The sequence below is a fragment of the Fringilla coelebs genome (genome assembly GCF_963513975.1).
Source record: "Fringilla coelebs genome assembly, chromosome: 6".
In the NCBI taxonomy this organism is placed as follows: Eukaryota; Metazoa; Chordata; class Aves; order Passeriformes; family Fringillidae; genus Fringilla; species Fringilla coelebs.
The window spans coordinates 44,086,214-44,102,714 of record NC_140034.1 but is presented as its reverse complement, the minus strand read 5'-3'; the positions used below and the strand labels follow the sequence as shown (position 1 = coordinate 44,102,714).

The window sequence follows — 16,501 nt, the reverse complement described above, 5'->3', positions numbered from 1 at the left end:
GAGCATTTGGCCCTGGACTAATGAGGAACACGCTGCTTCCAATATCCTGACTCAAAATCTTTTCGAGTGTGGGATGAGACACTGCTAAAAGCATAAATCTTCCATGAATTTTTAGCAAAGAAAGGCATATATAGGATGACATGAAGAAAATCCTAGTTTAGCTTTCATACAGAAAATATTGTTGAGCATAATGCTGTATGCTTCCAAGCAAAGGTGTGGAAGTTGTTAGTAGGACTTTATAATCCTCCTGAACAAAGTGCTAGAATGATTTCCAAAGAAGGAACACCCTTACATTAAGATAAAGGAGGTGACCTGAAAATTTTCAAGGCACCAAAAAACCTGTTCCTTGAGTAATACGCAGAACTTTGGCCAAGATTAGGTTAAAGCTAAATCCAGTCCTCCTTCTGTGATTAATGTCATATTGTAAATTCTCTTTCTTAGGCACAATTGTTCCTACAAGTGATACTAGAAATTAATTCAGTTATTGAGGTTTAGATAATTTATTTAGCTTCCAAAACTGGAATGATTGATTAATTAAATTGTAAAGCAAGTTCCATGGACATTATTTGAAAATAATATTAATGTTGTTCAGGGATATGGTGAAGAACAACTGTCTGCTGGACTGCGACAAGGAGAGGGCATTTTAAAGGAAAATACCTAAAATCCGTATCTCAGGAAGAGGCTGTTAGAGTTCTTCTTTACAGATCTCTAATGTGCATTGTTTTAGTTCCTGCTGGAGTGGAAAAACTCTGCAAGACATGTGATTTGGTTTATTTAACTATCCATAGTTTCAGTTGCTGAAAAAAGTGTCATGGGATCTTTTGGTTTGGAAATTCACCTGATTAGTTATGAAGAAGAAAAAATTAACTGAATTTTCAGGACAAAATTACGCAGAAATAATTTCAGTTCCTATGCACGCTTTCCCAGACGTACTTGTAAGCCTTTTGCACAAGTTAAGAAATCTGTGTAGAATTCCAGAAGCTACAGAAGTTGCGGAATACAAAACCACATAACACAGTACTTTTAATTCTGAGATAGCTTCTGAAAATGTGAATTCAGATCAATGAATTTAAGCTATGATGTGCATATTATAATTTTTGAAAAAGAAATTAATTCAACAAACTAAGTTTCTAAGTGTGTTTTCCTAATCCTCAATTTTTATTGTTTTCCTAGAATAGCTGGTATTTTACCTCACCTTTATTTGATACTGTAATAAGGTCTTTTTCATTAATATTTCATTAATTCATACCTAATTGTCTTTAATGATTTAAACCAAATTTAAAGAAATAACTTGATACATCATCAACCTTTATAGCCTCAAAAGTGTATGTATTGACTGTCAAGCATACATTATTGCTTAAAACTTCTTGCACATCAAGTATGTAATTTATATGCGCTATAGGCTGAACATGTTTACAGTCATGAGATGGAATTCAAATTCTTCCTCACACCTTCTCACTCACAATATTAAGTCACTTGGCTGAAAAAAGTCTTCTACACAGGGCTGAAAAAAGTCTTCTAACTTGTATAAATGTACTGACTGAGGTGATAATCATCTTTCATTTGGCCAGAATGGGACAAGAAGAATCTCTCTCAATTGTTAATGTTTTATTACCCGATATATCTACTATGAGAAATTGAATTCTCCTTACTAGTGGTCACTGAATCACAGAAAAAAAAAAAAAAGCCCTAAACTGCTTTTACTGTAAAGCACCATTCTCTGTGATAAACTTTCTTAAACTTCCTAAGGCTTTGGATTTTTAGGCAATTGTCAGTAACCCCTTTCCCTCTCTAAATACATAGGGGGGTAGTGGGGTGCAGGGAGGAGGGGTAGGAAATAGATACTTCTAAGTTTTAAATTACATGGTTTACTTTAAATGACAGAGGAAAATACCAATCCAGGTAATTTTCAGACTGCTCCTTTAAAACCAAGGCTGTAAGGGTTTCTATTGACTCCTTGTCTTTTACCAAAAAGGATTCTGGCATCAGTTTATAGGGGATACAGATGTGCTCTCAGTGGATGTTTTTTCACTGGCCTCAGTGGATAAACAGCCAAGACCAGTGACTTTACCCTTCACAAGTCTATTTTGTATTTCATAACCTTTTTAATTCTAGGGTGAAGTCTTGTTTCATACACATGCCATCCTGATGTCTAATGTTTTGTTTTTACAGACTTTGCGGCTTTCAATATTTTTGAACTGGGGTTTGGTTTTCTTTTTTTCCCCCTGCGTATATAAGAATTGCAGTCCAAAGCCTTTGTAGTGTTTAACAAATTACTTTCCCAATGTCCTCACAAATATCTTTTTATATATATTTTTAAGCTTTTTAACCTTTACAACTTCACACCGCTGAAAGGTAATGTAAAACATTAAGAGTACCAATCACTGGGAAATTTTATAAACTTTCATTGGAAGGGTTAAACATGGGAAAAATGCAAAATTTTTCTAGACTATCATACAAGTAGGTTTTTTGTTTTTGAAGTATAAAAAAGTACAGGACAATTTTAGTCATGGTGCTAATTCTAAGATACATGGAAAGGAAAGTTTGCTTAAAAGAGGGAATGCGTTCTGGGGGGTGGTGTCACTCCAAAATATTGGTTCTGTACAGACAGCCACAAGAATTGCTGTCTCATTTACAACATCTTTGACCATCTGATTTTTTTGGTAGGTTGAAATGTATGATCTGTGATATTTGTTACCAAGAAGTGTTATAGACACTGCTGACACAGATCAGATAAGAAACTGGGTCAGCTGACAAGATATTCCCTGTAAGGCTACCTCCCTGTAACATGTGTATCCTTCTGTGTGAAGGATTTTCTGAGCATGGCTTGTAGTCTACTGTGTAGTTTCATTTGCAATTAGTGGGAAGTTCTTTCTCTTTCCTAAAAGAAAAAAAAAAAAAAAAAAAGGGAAAAAAGAAAAAAAAAGGAGAACTTGTTTAAATCACATTTCTCTTTAAAGCAGAAAAAAAAGAGTAAAACTATTTAGTATTTCATTTCTCAAAGCTTGGCAGTTTTTGTGTATTGCTCTGTCAGGAGCCTTGTCTTTTCATTCGGCTTCTTTTCTGATTACGGATTATTCATTTATGGATGGGCAGCTGTAGAAACTTGCTTCTTGCGTATGCAAATTAATCATGGTAATGTTTATCATAAGGAGATTTTGTGGCAGTCGAAAAGGGGTTGTGTCAACATGTTCTTGATTTCAGTTGTATCTTCTTTTACAAATGGAATTGGCCTCCTTGCTTCACCTTCAGTGGATTTTTTTTTTTTTTTGACATTTACCTCTTGGACTAGACACCGCTCACTAAGCAAGCTGTTTGATTCACTTACAGATCATGATTTTGGAAGGAGCTGGCAGGATGAGTATCAATTCCAGCAGCAATCTACTCCACCAGCAGCCTTCCTGGACAGATGGATATTCCACATGCAATGGTAGGAGGAATTCAACTGCTCTGAGCCATATTCTTTTTTGGGAGGCTGGGGGAAAGGGGCTGCTACACCTTTAAGCATGTACAAGTGTTATTTTTCAGTAGTACTAATTTACCAGAGTTGCACTTCTGGTAAGAAAAAATTGTTACTTCATTTGTAAAAAGCTGAACTTACAATAGGGACAAGTTTATTGCTCATTTCCTTACTGGCTCTCTTTCTTAAAATTTAATAGTGTTGGAAGTGCCAGAAGTTCTCTCTTAGTCCAGAATTCTTTCTCTCGTACCTTTACCCCTCGTGCTTCTTCTGAACCAACATTACTGTTTAATGCTAATCACCCTTCTGGCTTTCCAGGGGAGTAGAATTTTTGCTCCTTTGCTGTATTTGTTTTTTTGGTTCAAATTTCTAGATAACTTTCTAATTAGACTGGCATTAGAGCACTACGTAGCTTGTGGCTTGTGATTTTTTTCTCTTTTTTTCTCCTTACTGTTTTCTGATAATATATCTGGGTTTATAAAAGTGTATTCATATATATTCTCTCAGTATAAAAATATATATGAACATATATCTCTATAGGTGCTTGAATTTTAGAATTATTTTCATTATTCAGTGGACAGGTAAAACTTAAAATCTAAGCGGACAATCAGATGCTGCTCTTGTCCTTCTGATCCAAATAATACTACAACAAAACTTACAATTAAAGTTCCCACTTAATGAAATACTTGTTCTTTTTGCTGTGTAATTTCTAAATACACAGGAATACATAACATGTTCCTAATAAATGTGCTTGTTTTTCTATAGCAGTGTCATACACAAAAAAGTAATGTCTGAGTTTCACTCTTCCACAGGATTTCATGGAGGCAAATGGTGGGGGTCTATATCAAATTTCCAGGGTGAGACTCCTCAGGATTCACTTATGTTTTAGAGGGACAGAAAGCTCAAAGCTCAAACCAGCCTGCCCAGTAACTCACCACTACACTTACTTTTACCTAAGATACTCTCTCTCCTCTCACGAAAGTATCTTTGCTCACATTAGGATTCTAGTGGCCTTTGAAATCACTTTACTCTTCTGAAGTGATAAGAATACAAATCAGCCTCCTTTTCACGGGATATATGACAGCTCCAGCAAACTTCTTTCTCTGACATACCACACTTTAAATAATTTCCACACTCATTCATTCCGCACATCCTTCGATAATAGGATGAGGAACCGTCCTGCAAACTCCCTAAGTTACTTACACAAGCCTTGTTGACTAATATTGATAAAGAAAGCTAAATAACTGTGGGGATTGTTTTTGTGTTTTCTGGAAGCAAGTCCTGTACCTCATCTGAAGAGACCTGAGGTCTAGTGTAGCTGAGTTAAGGTGATTTCCTAAAATGTTCCAATTCTGATGCTTGTGGTCCTCTAGCAATATCCACTGTTGTCAGTATTTCTCACTGTGTGGTTAATGTTTTTCTAGAGGAGTCTGGGAACAGACTGGTGCCATATCCTAGAGTGAGGTCCCTGCAGAGCTAGGCCATGGCAGTCTCTTCTCCCTCTGTAATCTCTCATTCCCTCATCCTTAAGCCCTTTTTGCACTTGTGAACATTTTATCTCGCCGTCACCACTGTCTGGCATAGTCCGTTTTCCTCTTTTCCCAGGGAATAAATTGCACTGAACTCTGTGAGGACAGACCAAAGCAATCCTGCCTTTGCTCTTATCTTACATAATGATCCTATCCCATGTAGAATTTCTTCCATTTGCACATGCAAATTACTGTCGTGCAATGACATACAACGGCGAGCAGTTTAAGAGATTGCCAAGAAAAGACTCAGACATTCTAACAAGAAAATTAGGCAGCTTCCATAGTTAAAAATTCAGAAAAAGAAACCACCTTACATGACTACAGCAATAATCTGCACCATCAGAATGCCAACTCTGTCATGGAACCATGGCCCACACTGATAGGCTATTGCTGTGGAGCAGTGTGAGAGTGCTTTTAACCTTCTTTTTCCTAACCCCACAATTAATATTTAGCCCCTACTAAGTTCTTATTCAAAGAAAGTTTCCACATCTCCTTATGAGAGTTTTGCAAGTCTTTTCCATCATTTTCTGATGTAATAAAGTAATTCTCCCACAAATCCCTTTTCAACAGTATTTCTGTAGAGTATCTTCCCTCAGAGAATTTTGGTGTATTTAGCCAACATTAATATGTTAATTCTTGCAAATCAATCAGCCAAGACGTGTAATGAAATAATGCCCAATTTTTATTTGGAAAACTGAGGCCAAAACCCCCACAATACCTTCTCCAGCATTAGCTAATGAGCCAGTGTTAAGGACTGAGAAAAGCTCCTAGATCTGTAGACTTCTAAGACATGCAGTTGGCTTTAGATCTTATTGTTGATGACTGTTATGCTATCAGAGACAGTAAATATTTTTTTTTCTTTTCCAGTATCCAGTAGCTTCTATGGAACCCAGTGGCACGAAATACACCCACAGTACTGGACTAAGTTTCAAGTCTGGGAGTGGCTGCAGCACCTCCTTGATACCAACCAGCTGGATGCCAACTGCATACCTTTCCAGGAGTTTGATATCAATGGGGAACATCTGTGCAGTATGAGCCTGCAGGAATTCACTCAGGCAGCTGGGACAGCAGGACAACTGCTTTACAGCAACCTCCAGCACCTAAAATGGAATGGTAAATGAATACTAGAGAGAGACACGTGTACATTAGTCTGAATCCTGAGATCTTCAGAAGTCATTTATGTTCCCTAGAAGCCTGTCTGGCAGATTATACTTGCTATGTTTGCCATTCTGCTTATAGCTCATTTATGGTATTGCTAAATTTCTTGGATATGACTTAAGGCAGAAATCTGAAGGATGAAGAAGAGAGGGAATGTTTTCCACTCCAAAATCAGCCCTCTGGCTCAGGTGTAGAAGTTGCTGCTTGGAGCTAATACATTTGATTCCTCTGTGCTCATTCTCATACTTCCTATCTGCCAATTTGCTTTCTTGCAGGTCAGTGTGGAAGTGACATGTACCAATCTCATAATGTCATTGTGAAGACAGAGCAAACAGGTGAGTAGCACTTGGGTAAATTGTCCTTTGAAAAGAGGGGACCCCTCTTTCAAGGGAGACAAATCAAAGTGGCATTTAATAAAATGGAAAGGGTATCATGCAGAATTAAAGAAGCAATTCAGATGTCAGCCAGCGCTGACTTCTGAAGTTTCAGGTAATACCACATGCATGTGGCCACTTTTCCTGCAGAAATCAGCAGAATCACCTCTGCAGAATCAGCAGTCTACACTGATGTTCAGAGTTGGAATAGTTTGAGATGCTCCATGGAAGCAGCTTTGTAAAGGATTTCATTCTACACTTCATTCAAAAGATGAAAGAAAGGAAGGAAGAACAAATATTTTGTTGTGAAGTGCTGTTAATGTTTGAAACACAAGGAGATTTCCAAAAACCAGCGTGGAGAGAAAAAAAAAAGTTACATTTTAAATGTTACATTTTCTTCAAGGTTTCAATGAAACTGAAATTCAGGCCGGCAGTAGTTTGGTTTGATCAAATCTGCATTTTTGCTGTTGCAGTTTTTTTTCTGAGTGTGTATATAGCTGGATCCCTTTCCTCCCAGGGCTTTGTTTAACTGAGAAAAGAACTTCAGCTTGATTCAACCGTCCTCTTCAGGCACAATTATTTTCCTTGTTCCGTTGCCAGATCACGCCTGTCCATATCCACACTCTCTATCCCACTAGTCCCAGCCTCTTTGTATGTAGGTGTGCCCATGAGCCATGTTTTGATATCTGCTGGCAGAACAAATACTGATCTGCTGCATGTGTTGTCTCCAACAAATACTGTCAGCCTGTTTATCCACTTAAGCTGTTGGAGCCCAGCCTCTCCAGCCAGGAACATTGCCCACATTCTCCTTGCAGCAGGCAAGGATTGCAATCTGCAATCCACTGCTGGTATGGGAGATGTGCATGAGGCAGCCTTGCTGCTTTCCATGGAGGTAACTCCAGTAATCCTTTAAGTCCTGATTTATGAGATCCTGGTATAGTATTATTTCCTCCTCCTACTAGAGATGAGGGCAAAGCAGCTCAGCTGCTCATCTTGGAAAGGACTAACTGACGGGTGATCCTCCTGGATGTGCTGAATCAGGAACGGCATGGGGGGCCTCAGGGGGTGCCAGCCATGGCCAGTGGGAGAGGGTTAAGTTTCTGCATGTGAGGGAGCAGGAATTGTAGATTAGAGCTGCTGGGAAAGTTACTCATTGTGCGGCAGCAGGGAGGGACAGGGCTGGTGGTTTTGAAGGGAAGTTCAGCTCACCCCAGTAAGGCATCACGGCTGCAAAGACATGGGTGCTGAAAAAGGCCAAAATGAACAAAGGTGAGCACTTTCCCCGTGTTCTGGCTGGGTAAAGCCTGTGTTCAGAGGCAGCATTAGGCAGTCAGGTGTCCAAGCAAGCAAAGGGTGTGTGCTATTGTAGGAACGCAGGCTCTGGGTGCCCAAACATGCAGCTATTAGTTAGCATGCCTGCTAAATTCCTGTGTCATAAGTGGTAACTTGGCCAAACATGATTATTTAGCTGTAACTCATTTTGGGGTTTTTGATTTCATTTATATGAACATGAAAAAAATTAGGTTTAACCTAGATTTGAACCTTCTATCTCATCACTTCTGACCTGGTTTCAAAAGAAAAATAGATTTTTAATGCTTCTGTCCTTAAATATGCACTGTAAAGGAAGTAATTTCCAGACAAGTGTACTGGTCATAAAGACAATGCTTCTGTTCTGCTTGTATTGATCTGTATGACCAGAAGGTCGCTAAAAATTATTCCTCTTTAATCATGAAGGTGGTTTTTAGGTTAAGGATGGGGACATAGTGTACCTGGAATAAAATGGCCCTTCATCTAGGATTAGGCTTTGATGTTTCTCACTATGTGCTTAAACAATAAGCTATGTTTCAGAGAGGACTTTCGAGTTCTGTCATTATAGAAATAAATACTCATCATAAGCATCCTTCTTTTTTACTAGATATTTGAAAACACTTTCATCTCTGTGGCTCCAACACACTGTCATAATCATCAGGGGCTGAGAATTCAGGACTGGATTGGGTAGAATTCGAGTTGATCTGGCACAGGAATCCTCCTCCAAGGCCAGGCATAAATTATATACTAGTCAGGAAAAGGAAGAGCATACCACATTATTTCTAAAAGTCAGTGCTTTGTGTAAATACATTTGCCTGAATATGCAAAACTCCACGCATAATTTGAGTGAAAGGAAATAATTTTGTACATAGCCCCTTCACTTCTTGGTTCTCTTGACAGCTTTTTTTCCACATTTTAAATTCTTTCAGTACTCAATATTTACCTCTGTGCTGAAAAATGTTCTTTTACTGATCCAATTTTCTTTTTGGTCCTTTACATTCAGATCCATCATTAATGGTGTCCTGGAAAGAAGAGAATTATCTTTATGACAGTGGCTATGGTAGCACAGTAGGTAACTAACATCACAATCCTTCATGCATTCTGAGACGGCTTTATTGTTGTCTGAGGCTATTAGTAAACGTCTTCTTTTTAATTCCCAGAGTTATTGGACAGTAAAACATTCTGTCGTGCTCAGATTTCCATGATGACACCTAGTCACCAATCTTCTGGTAAGAAACTCGTAATTATATTTTTAATTGTTTGTCATTTGTCCCAGAGCTACCGACATGTAATAGTCTCTGTGGTCTTCTGTTGTAGGATTGCATCTGAGCCTCCAGTAATTTTAAACCAAGCAATGATGATTCTGACAGATTTATTAGCTGTCATTATTACAATGGCTTTCTTTTAAGAAATGCTTCTGTCTTCTCTCTGTCAAGAGGAAGATGATCAAATAATCTGTAATCTCCACATATCTTTTAAAGTGACTGAGTCAAAAGGGTAAACAGTGTCAGGGAGACAAGATATTCCAGCTACACCACGCTTTTCTGTGGCGTAGCACACGGGGCAAACAAGTGCCCCATTGCTCCCCAAAGCGGCCGTGCTCCCCGGTGAGCCCGTGATTCATGCTGAGCAGGCTGCTGGCTTTGGGGCTCGGCTTGGCCTGGGGCAGCTGGAGGGCAGACACCAAGCCTGTGCCCAAACGCGCCGCCACAAGAGCTGCAGCCTCTCAGAGCTGACGCGGGGTGCTCGCTGAACCCCCCTGCCTCCCGAGAGGGAGAGCTCCAGGCTGCCTGCGGAAGGGCAGGAGGCACAGCAGAGCTGTTGGCTGCAGCGCCTGGCCAAAGTGCAGGCTGGTCACACCTGGCAAAGGCCCTAAGGAACCTGTCCTGGCACCAGCACGGAGGCGGGAGAGCCAGGCGGTGGGAAAAGAGTAAAGCAGAGGTGGCAGGGGAGCGAGAAAGTGGCGAGGGAAGGCAGGTTCTTCTTAGGAGAAGGAGGTTCTTCTTAAACAGGGATCTGAGGGAGAAGGCACTGGAAGTCTTGGGAGGAGAAAGGAGAGTGTGTTGCTGCAGTCCAGCCTTGCACTGGGGGCAGCCCTGTGCTTCTGCCTGTGAGCAGTGGCCCCATCCCTGTGCCTGCCGTCCCCTGCTCCTCCAGCGCCGGATTGGCCAAGTGACATACAGTTTAAACTAATGCACTCGGATACGAATTAACAAAAAAAAAAAACCCCAAAAACCCCAAAAAAACCAACCAAAAACCAAAAAACCCCACTCCAAAACGAAGAAAAAGCACCAAAAATCAAAGAAAAAAACCCCAAACAAACACCCCCCCCCCCAAAAAAAAAAAAAAAAAGGAGCAAGGGAGAAAACTTGACTAGAAGAAGAAAACCACCAAAGCTTAAAAAACCTCAACCAAGCACCCTGTTTGCTTTCTCCACCACCTCCACCCACTCTCACAAGATGGCTACCAGGATTTCAGGGCTCTCTGACAGGGCTGGGGACCTGTCCAGATCCCGGCACAGTGTGTTTATCTGCTGACTGCTTAAGCCTAGAGCTAGGGTGGCACGCCAAGGGCACAGCCTCCTGTAAAAACGAAATTTGTATATCCCGTAAAAAAATGGCTCATTCCTGAATCATATGCAAATAATGTGTAACCTTTTGTCAAAAGTTTTGCAAGACAGCTTTGTTGAAACTGCATCATAACTCTTTTCATCTGTCAGGCCCCAGCCTCCTAACATGGCGTGTTTGAAAGCAGTCTCCATGTAGGAGCTGTGGCAGAGCAGGAGGCTATTTACACAGCTGAAATCCAGAACAAATCACTGGCTAGGCAGGAGGCAGCTGAACTTCCAAGAATAAATTTCCAGCTAAGTGAAGCATAACAAACATTTGCAAGCGAATTGTGGGATTTTAAAATGAGAAGGATTTATATGAGGGCAAATAAAGAACTGGGTCCTGCAGTCGTTACCTGGAGTTCCCACAGGCTTTTAATAACATATGGGGAATCATAATCTGAGGAAAGGCAGTGAAATAAGCCTCATTTTACTTCCCCCACACCACACCCCCCTCCAAGCTGAGTGAGGTTCAGGCTAGTTCCTGCTCTTTGAGAGTGGGAAGGCAAAATGACTCAGAGCACGTTTGCTGCTTGGGGGTCAAGGACAGTAATTTATCAGACTTAGAATAGCAGAGGTTAGGCCTATCCCCACGGTCTTGTTCAGTTTATGTTTCCAGTTATGTATGAATAAAGCAAGTGTGTGAATAACTTTGCATCTACCTTTTCACATGCAGTTGTTGCAGTAGCTTGTGCAAATCGGACAAGTTTCTATGCAAATAAATATTTCCTGTGAGTCATTTTCCCATGCAAATGCCTGGTTTCCATGAAAAGTATGATAATTGTGCATTCATAGAAGCTGGGAAAACATGCGTGGGACCTTAAGCTTTGCTTTATGGGATTCAGGGACAAGGTATGCTGAAAAGCAAACACAGAAGGGGCTCCCTCTCAGGTCTATCCCACAGATTTTGCGAGACTTAGAGCAATCAGATGAAAGCTATTCATTAAGTACAAGAGCGGAGCCAGGCTGCGGTGGTTTGGGGGCGGGAGGGTTGAACGTGCAGACTGCGAGGTAGGTTACAGTCATGAACAGGCGGAACCTCTTTTTTTCATTTCTAAAGAAATGCTTGTGCCAGAAATCCTATTTCTCCTCTGGCTGGCTGCAGGTGATAAAGTACCATTGATGAGAAATGGCTTGTTCCTATGGCTCTGAGCCACAGAAAAATATATGCTTGTCCTGCTGCCAAAAACTCCTACCAGCGCAGCCCCTTTCCCCACCCTGCCCCCCTAACAACAGTGCTTTGCCAGTTCATTATGTTTTAGTCAGGTAGGTGTTCTGTGCATTGGTACCAGCACATACATTTCCCATTAGATCATCTCTTCAGAAACAAATAAGCCCCCAAAGATACGTGCTTCAGCAAAGACTAAGATAATGGGACAATTCAGGATTCCTTTTACAGATGTGATCATCCTATTTTTCTCTCTCTCACACACAATATGAGGTGAGGTATTTGTTAATCAAATTTAACTTTCAAAAGCCAAATGTTTACCTCTGCATTCATTCTTTATTCATCAGTGGTCTCTTTGAGAAGTGTGCTGATTAACATATAGTACAGAAAACAAAACTCTCCCTCCTCACTTAGATTACCTTCCGAAAAGTGATTATCTTTAGAAGAGATATTTGTTCTTTTTTGTGGTTTTATTTCTTTCAACCTGCTAGTCAATGGAAAGCCTTTAATCAAATTTACAAATAGGCTTCATTTTCCTTCCCTGCAGACTCTTCAGATGCGAAAAAATCGCAAGATCATACCCCAAAGTCCCACGCCAAGAAGCACAGTAAGTCAACATCCATGCTTATAAGGGTTGGTTAGTTGACTGAAGGAAAAAGAACAAATGAAAATCAGATCCCATTTGGGAGGGAAGAGGAAGCATTTTGAGCGCAAAATTTGTTAAATCATTGTTGTGAATGAATTCTGAAAGGATCAGACTATCTAGTACTGCCTGTTTACATCATTTTTGGACTCAGTATTGTTAAACTTTTCAGATTGTTTTTATCGGTGAGGGCCTATGGGAAAGCAACCAGAAACCAGCTTCCTCTGCCCTGTGTTGAGCTGGGCTGGTGGAGTGGAGTAAAGGAATGATGAGGAAGACCCAGGATTTAATCAGAAGGGCCTGTGCGTGGGCACAGTCATGCTGGTGCCTGTGCCTGCCAGGTGCAGCAATACACACCACAGACCCTGCTCAGCATCTCCTTGCAGAACTTCTCACGCACGACATCACAAGCAAGCACCTGTGCCTCAGTCTTGCCACCTTCTTATCCCCTGATACGACAGTCTCTCTACTCCCCTCACCTACATTTTCTGCAAGATTTTATTCAACCTGACTCTGAAGACAGGATTACATAATTGTGATTTCTGTACATCATTCCATTAACGTACTTAACTGAGATTTTTTGATGCTGAAAATATCCTATGTATGTCTTTTCCATCCTATGTATTTCTCTGATTATAGTAGGAAAGCTTAGTACTGGTCTTTCAGTGCATTTTGTGGCATTTGTGTTCATCCTGTTTCAATATGACCTCCAGATTATGTCTCTTCCTGACTTTTCTTACTCTTGTTCTGTTGGTTTGCCCCAACAGAACTCCTGAGCTTTATATCTGTACACAGATATCTGGGTGGTGGTTTGGGTTTTTTTTTTTTTTTTTTGTGTCTATATAAAAAGGTCATTCATGAAAGGATTAGACTGGACTGGTCTGAAGAAAGTCCTGTGAAGGACTGAGGTCTGTCAGCCTGTTTAGCTTGGAGAAGGCTGAAGGTTGGCACATGGCAGTCTCCAGCTTCCTCAGGGAGGGCAGTGGAGTGGGAGGTGCTGATCTCCTCTGTCTACTGACCAGTAATAGGCCACGAGGAAATGGAGTGGAGGTGTGCCAGGGAAAGTTTAGACTGCACAATAGAGAAGGCTCTTCACCCAGAGGGTGGTCAGGCACTGGAACAGGCTCCCCAGGAAAGCGATCACAGCACCGAGCCTGACAGAGTTCAAGGAGAGTCTGGACAATGCTCTTTGTCGTATGGCTTAGCTTAGGATGTCCTGCAAGGAGCAGGGAGTAAGACTTGGTGATTTTTATAGGTCCTTTTCGACTTGAGATATTCTGTGATTCTAACATCTCATCAGTCACCGCCTGGGCAGATAAAGCAGGTGACATTGGCAGTCTGGGCTAATCCCCTTCATTTCCAGTTCCTTCAGTACTGCTCTGTGTCATGACCATAAGTTACTGATGTCCAGATAGGCTAGGTCCACCACATTTTAATGGGTCCAGAAAACAATTATAATAATAAAGAAAAATATTGGATTTGTTGACTGAAATCTAATTCTACTTATACTGCACTGTATACCATTTTCAAGTTACCTTCACATCTTTGACTAGCTTGTTTCCTTCTTAATTTGGTCTAATTGCATGCTTTTGAAGTCAGACCAAAGGACTGCTGTCTTTCTGGCTCACCTTGTCACTGTGTTTGTTATTCTTCATTTGTAAACTACTTCATCTGACTCGATGGATTTATTATTTTTTTTTTTTTAACCTGGGCTTTCTGGTGCTATCTTTATAGTAACTGTGAGATGTATTTTTGCTTAAACTGAGAGGTCTACCTGTTGAACTTGGAGATCTGTTTTCATCTTTTCTACATCATGGTCAAAATTTTTGGTTCCCTTTTTACAATTTTGGCTGGCCAGTTTTGCCACTGTCCTTCTATCCACTCTACACCTTCTTACTTATTCATGCAGAATGGCAGTTCACCTCCCATGCCTTCTGTCTGTCTTTTAAATGCAAGGAGGTTCAGTGCCTCCTTCGCAGTAATCTCGGCTGTTTCATGTGCCACACAATAATATCAGGTTACGTGCTGTGCTGTAGACAGGGATCAGGAGAAATGGGCAAATGAGATGAGGGGAAGGCTTAAACATGTTCTCTTTAGGGCAGAAACAGTGCCAAAGGCAGAAGGAAGCAGTGGGTGGTTTGGACTCTGCTTCCCCTGGTTGCTGGGGCTCCTGTCTGCCTGAGGCCAACGCTTACCTGCAGTCGAAAGGCTGCCAGTGTTTTTCACCTGTGTATCTCTGGGGTGGGGGTCCTGTGCTCCAGAAACTATGGCCCGACTGTTCACCCTCTGTAGATGACATAAAAATTGCAAGCATAGCCCAGAGAGCTCTTGAGACACTCCTTCCTGCCCTCTTTCCTTTTTCAGACCCTCGAGGAACTCATCTTTGGGAATTTATTCGAGATATTCTTCTCAATCCTGAGAAAAACCCAGGATTAATCAAGTGGGAAGACCGGTCAGAAGGAGTCTTTAGATTTTTAAAATCTGAAGCTGTGGCTCAGCTGTGGGGAAAGAAGAAGAACAACAGCAGCATGACTTACGAAAAACTCAGCCGAGCTATGAGGTGAGCTGGATGTTGCTGAGGAAGACTGTGGCACATACAAAGACCAACTAGATGAAGAACTTGTCTGACTTTTAAAAATGATTTCTCAACAGCACAAGTTGCTTTCTTTGACAGTGTCTCATGAGTTTTGAGATTGTAGCATTATGTTCTTTTCTTCTCCTGTTTCTGTAGAATATATGAGATATATAACACAAATAATTGTTTATATATATATAGATTCTGTTTGGCTCCATCCAAACAACCAGTGTAGGAAGGAAATATGGTTGCAGAAACCTGAGAATGTTTAAATGGCCCAGTAATGGCTGGAGACCTTATTTCCAGCAACATTCAGAAACTAGGTACACCGCTCATCCATTGTCTTAAAATTGGTGTTAGGATTTTCTTTCCTCTTTAATTTAACATTTTGAGAATTTTTACATAATCTCTGAAACTTCAAATTGCATTTTTAAAATGATGCTGAGGTTCTTTCCTGGTCTGATTTTCAGATCCTGGCTTATCTGGGGAAAAACCGCTGTGAAATCTCATGAGAGTGTGTGATAAATACAGCAATATGCTTTGACTTGAAACACGGTGAAATTCAAACTCAGAAACTAATTAATAGAAAGGAAAAAGAAAACATCCATTTTTCCTTCTCTGTCATTCAGTTATAAGGATCTTAGATATTATATGTATCTCAATAGAAAATCAAGACATTTTAAGCTAGCTAAGGGATTGTCTAGTTGGCAGTGGCCTTTTAGGACCATAGGCGAATTTACTCTTATAATTTTTTCTGTTTTTATTTTAACAGATACTATTACAAAAGAGAAATCCTTGAGCGTGTGGATGGTCGGAGATTAGTATATAAATTTGGAAAGAATGCCCGTGGTTGGAGAGAAAATGAAAATTAAATATATAAAGAAATAACATTTAAAACACATGGATGTAAATATTCAAAGACTATTTTCTTATATTTATGTATCAAACTGGGGTGAGAAAACAATTCTACTTCTGTTGGGAAGAAAGAACATTATCATTATTGGTGTTAAAATTATTTTATTTGAAGTATGTCCTGTATGGGGAAAAAATGTACACAGTTTTCTGTGATATAAGTTAACATTATAGAATTCTGATTATTTTTCCCTTTTTGTGAAGTTTTCCTCTTTTTTTTTTTAAAATCATACAGGCATAATGTGATTTATGAGTCATGTAAAGAAAGGGAAGGAGCTAAATATTAGGGCATTTAGGGAGTATGATAATCCACTTTGGAAGGCAACAATAAGTGGAGGAAACAGTGAAGCATCTCTGAGCCAAGTAGCCTTCTTCCATAGTCAGATGGTTTATAGCTTTCCTTGGCCAATACCACTTGTTCCTTCCCTCCTCTGATTTCTGAGTGTTTTAATACTTTGCTGGCTTTCAGCTGCTTTTCTTGAATTAGACAGTGGGTTCCTCTTCAGCTGGCTTATCCCAGCCACAAGAACAGTGGCTCTGCAAGGTGGCTGTCAGCATTTATTTGGAGAGCCCATACTACCTCCACCACTGAGACCTTCTTTCGTGGACAGGCATTTAGGATCAGATCTTACCTGATACTCAGTGTCCTCCCTAACCTCCACAGAGCATTCAGCTAACCTCAGGAAAAAAAGCTATTTTTTGTTAACTAATATCTTGGGGGTGAACTGCTGGAAGAGTGTCGATCTTGGGGACCAAAAGCTGTTGA

At 40.4% G+C, this 16,501-nt stretch overlaps 1 protein-coding gene across 2 annotated transcripts; it reads left to right on the top strand.

The window, feature by feature from the left end:
• Positions 1 to 2,903: 2,903 nt before the first annotated feature.
• EHF (ETS homologous factor) lies at positions 2,904 to 16,101 on the top strand. Of its 2 annotated transcripts, XM_084207090.1 has the most exons (8): positions 2,904 to 3,430; positions 5,857 to 6,102; positions 6,423 to 6,482; positions 8,833 to 8,901; positions 8,990 to 9,058; positions 12,153 to 12,212; positions 14,613 to 14,808; positions 15,596 to 16,101. In XM_084207090.1, exons 1-8 carry the CDS (start codon positions 3,334 to 3,336, stop codon positions 15,693 to 15,695), a joined length of 897 nt encoding a protein of 298 aa, XP_084063216.1. In that variant the 5' UTR covers positions 2,904 to 3,333; the 3' UTR covers positions 15,696 to 16,101. The 2 variants fall into 2 exon arrangements, with proteins under 2 accessions (XP_084063216.1, XP_084063217.1); XM_084207091.1 differs by lacking the exon at positions 8,990 to 9,058.
• The last annotated feature ends 400 nt before the right edge of the window (positions 16,102 to 16,501 follow it).

Excerpts from the sequence above, each read along its gene's own strand:
- EHF (XM_084207090.1), top strand. The coding sequence starts at position 3,334 with ATGATTTTGGAAGGAGCTGGCAGGATGAGTATCAATTCCAGCAGCAAT. Across the intron at positions 8,902-8,989 it reads TGGCTATGGTAGCACAGTAG|AGTTATTGGACAGTAAAACA; the intron begins GTAACTAACATC and ends TTTAATTCCCAG. Across the intron at positions 14,809-15,595 it reads AAACTCAGCCGAGCTATGAG|ATACTATTACAAAAGAGAAA; the intron begins GTGAGCTGGATG and ends TTATTTTAACAG.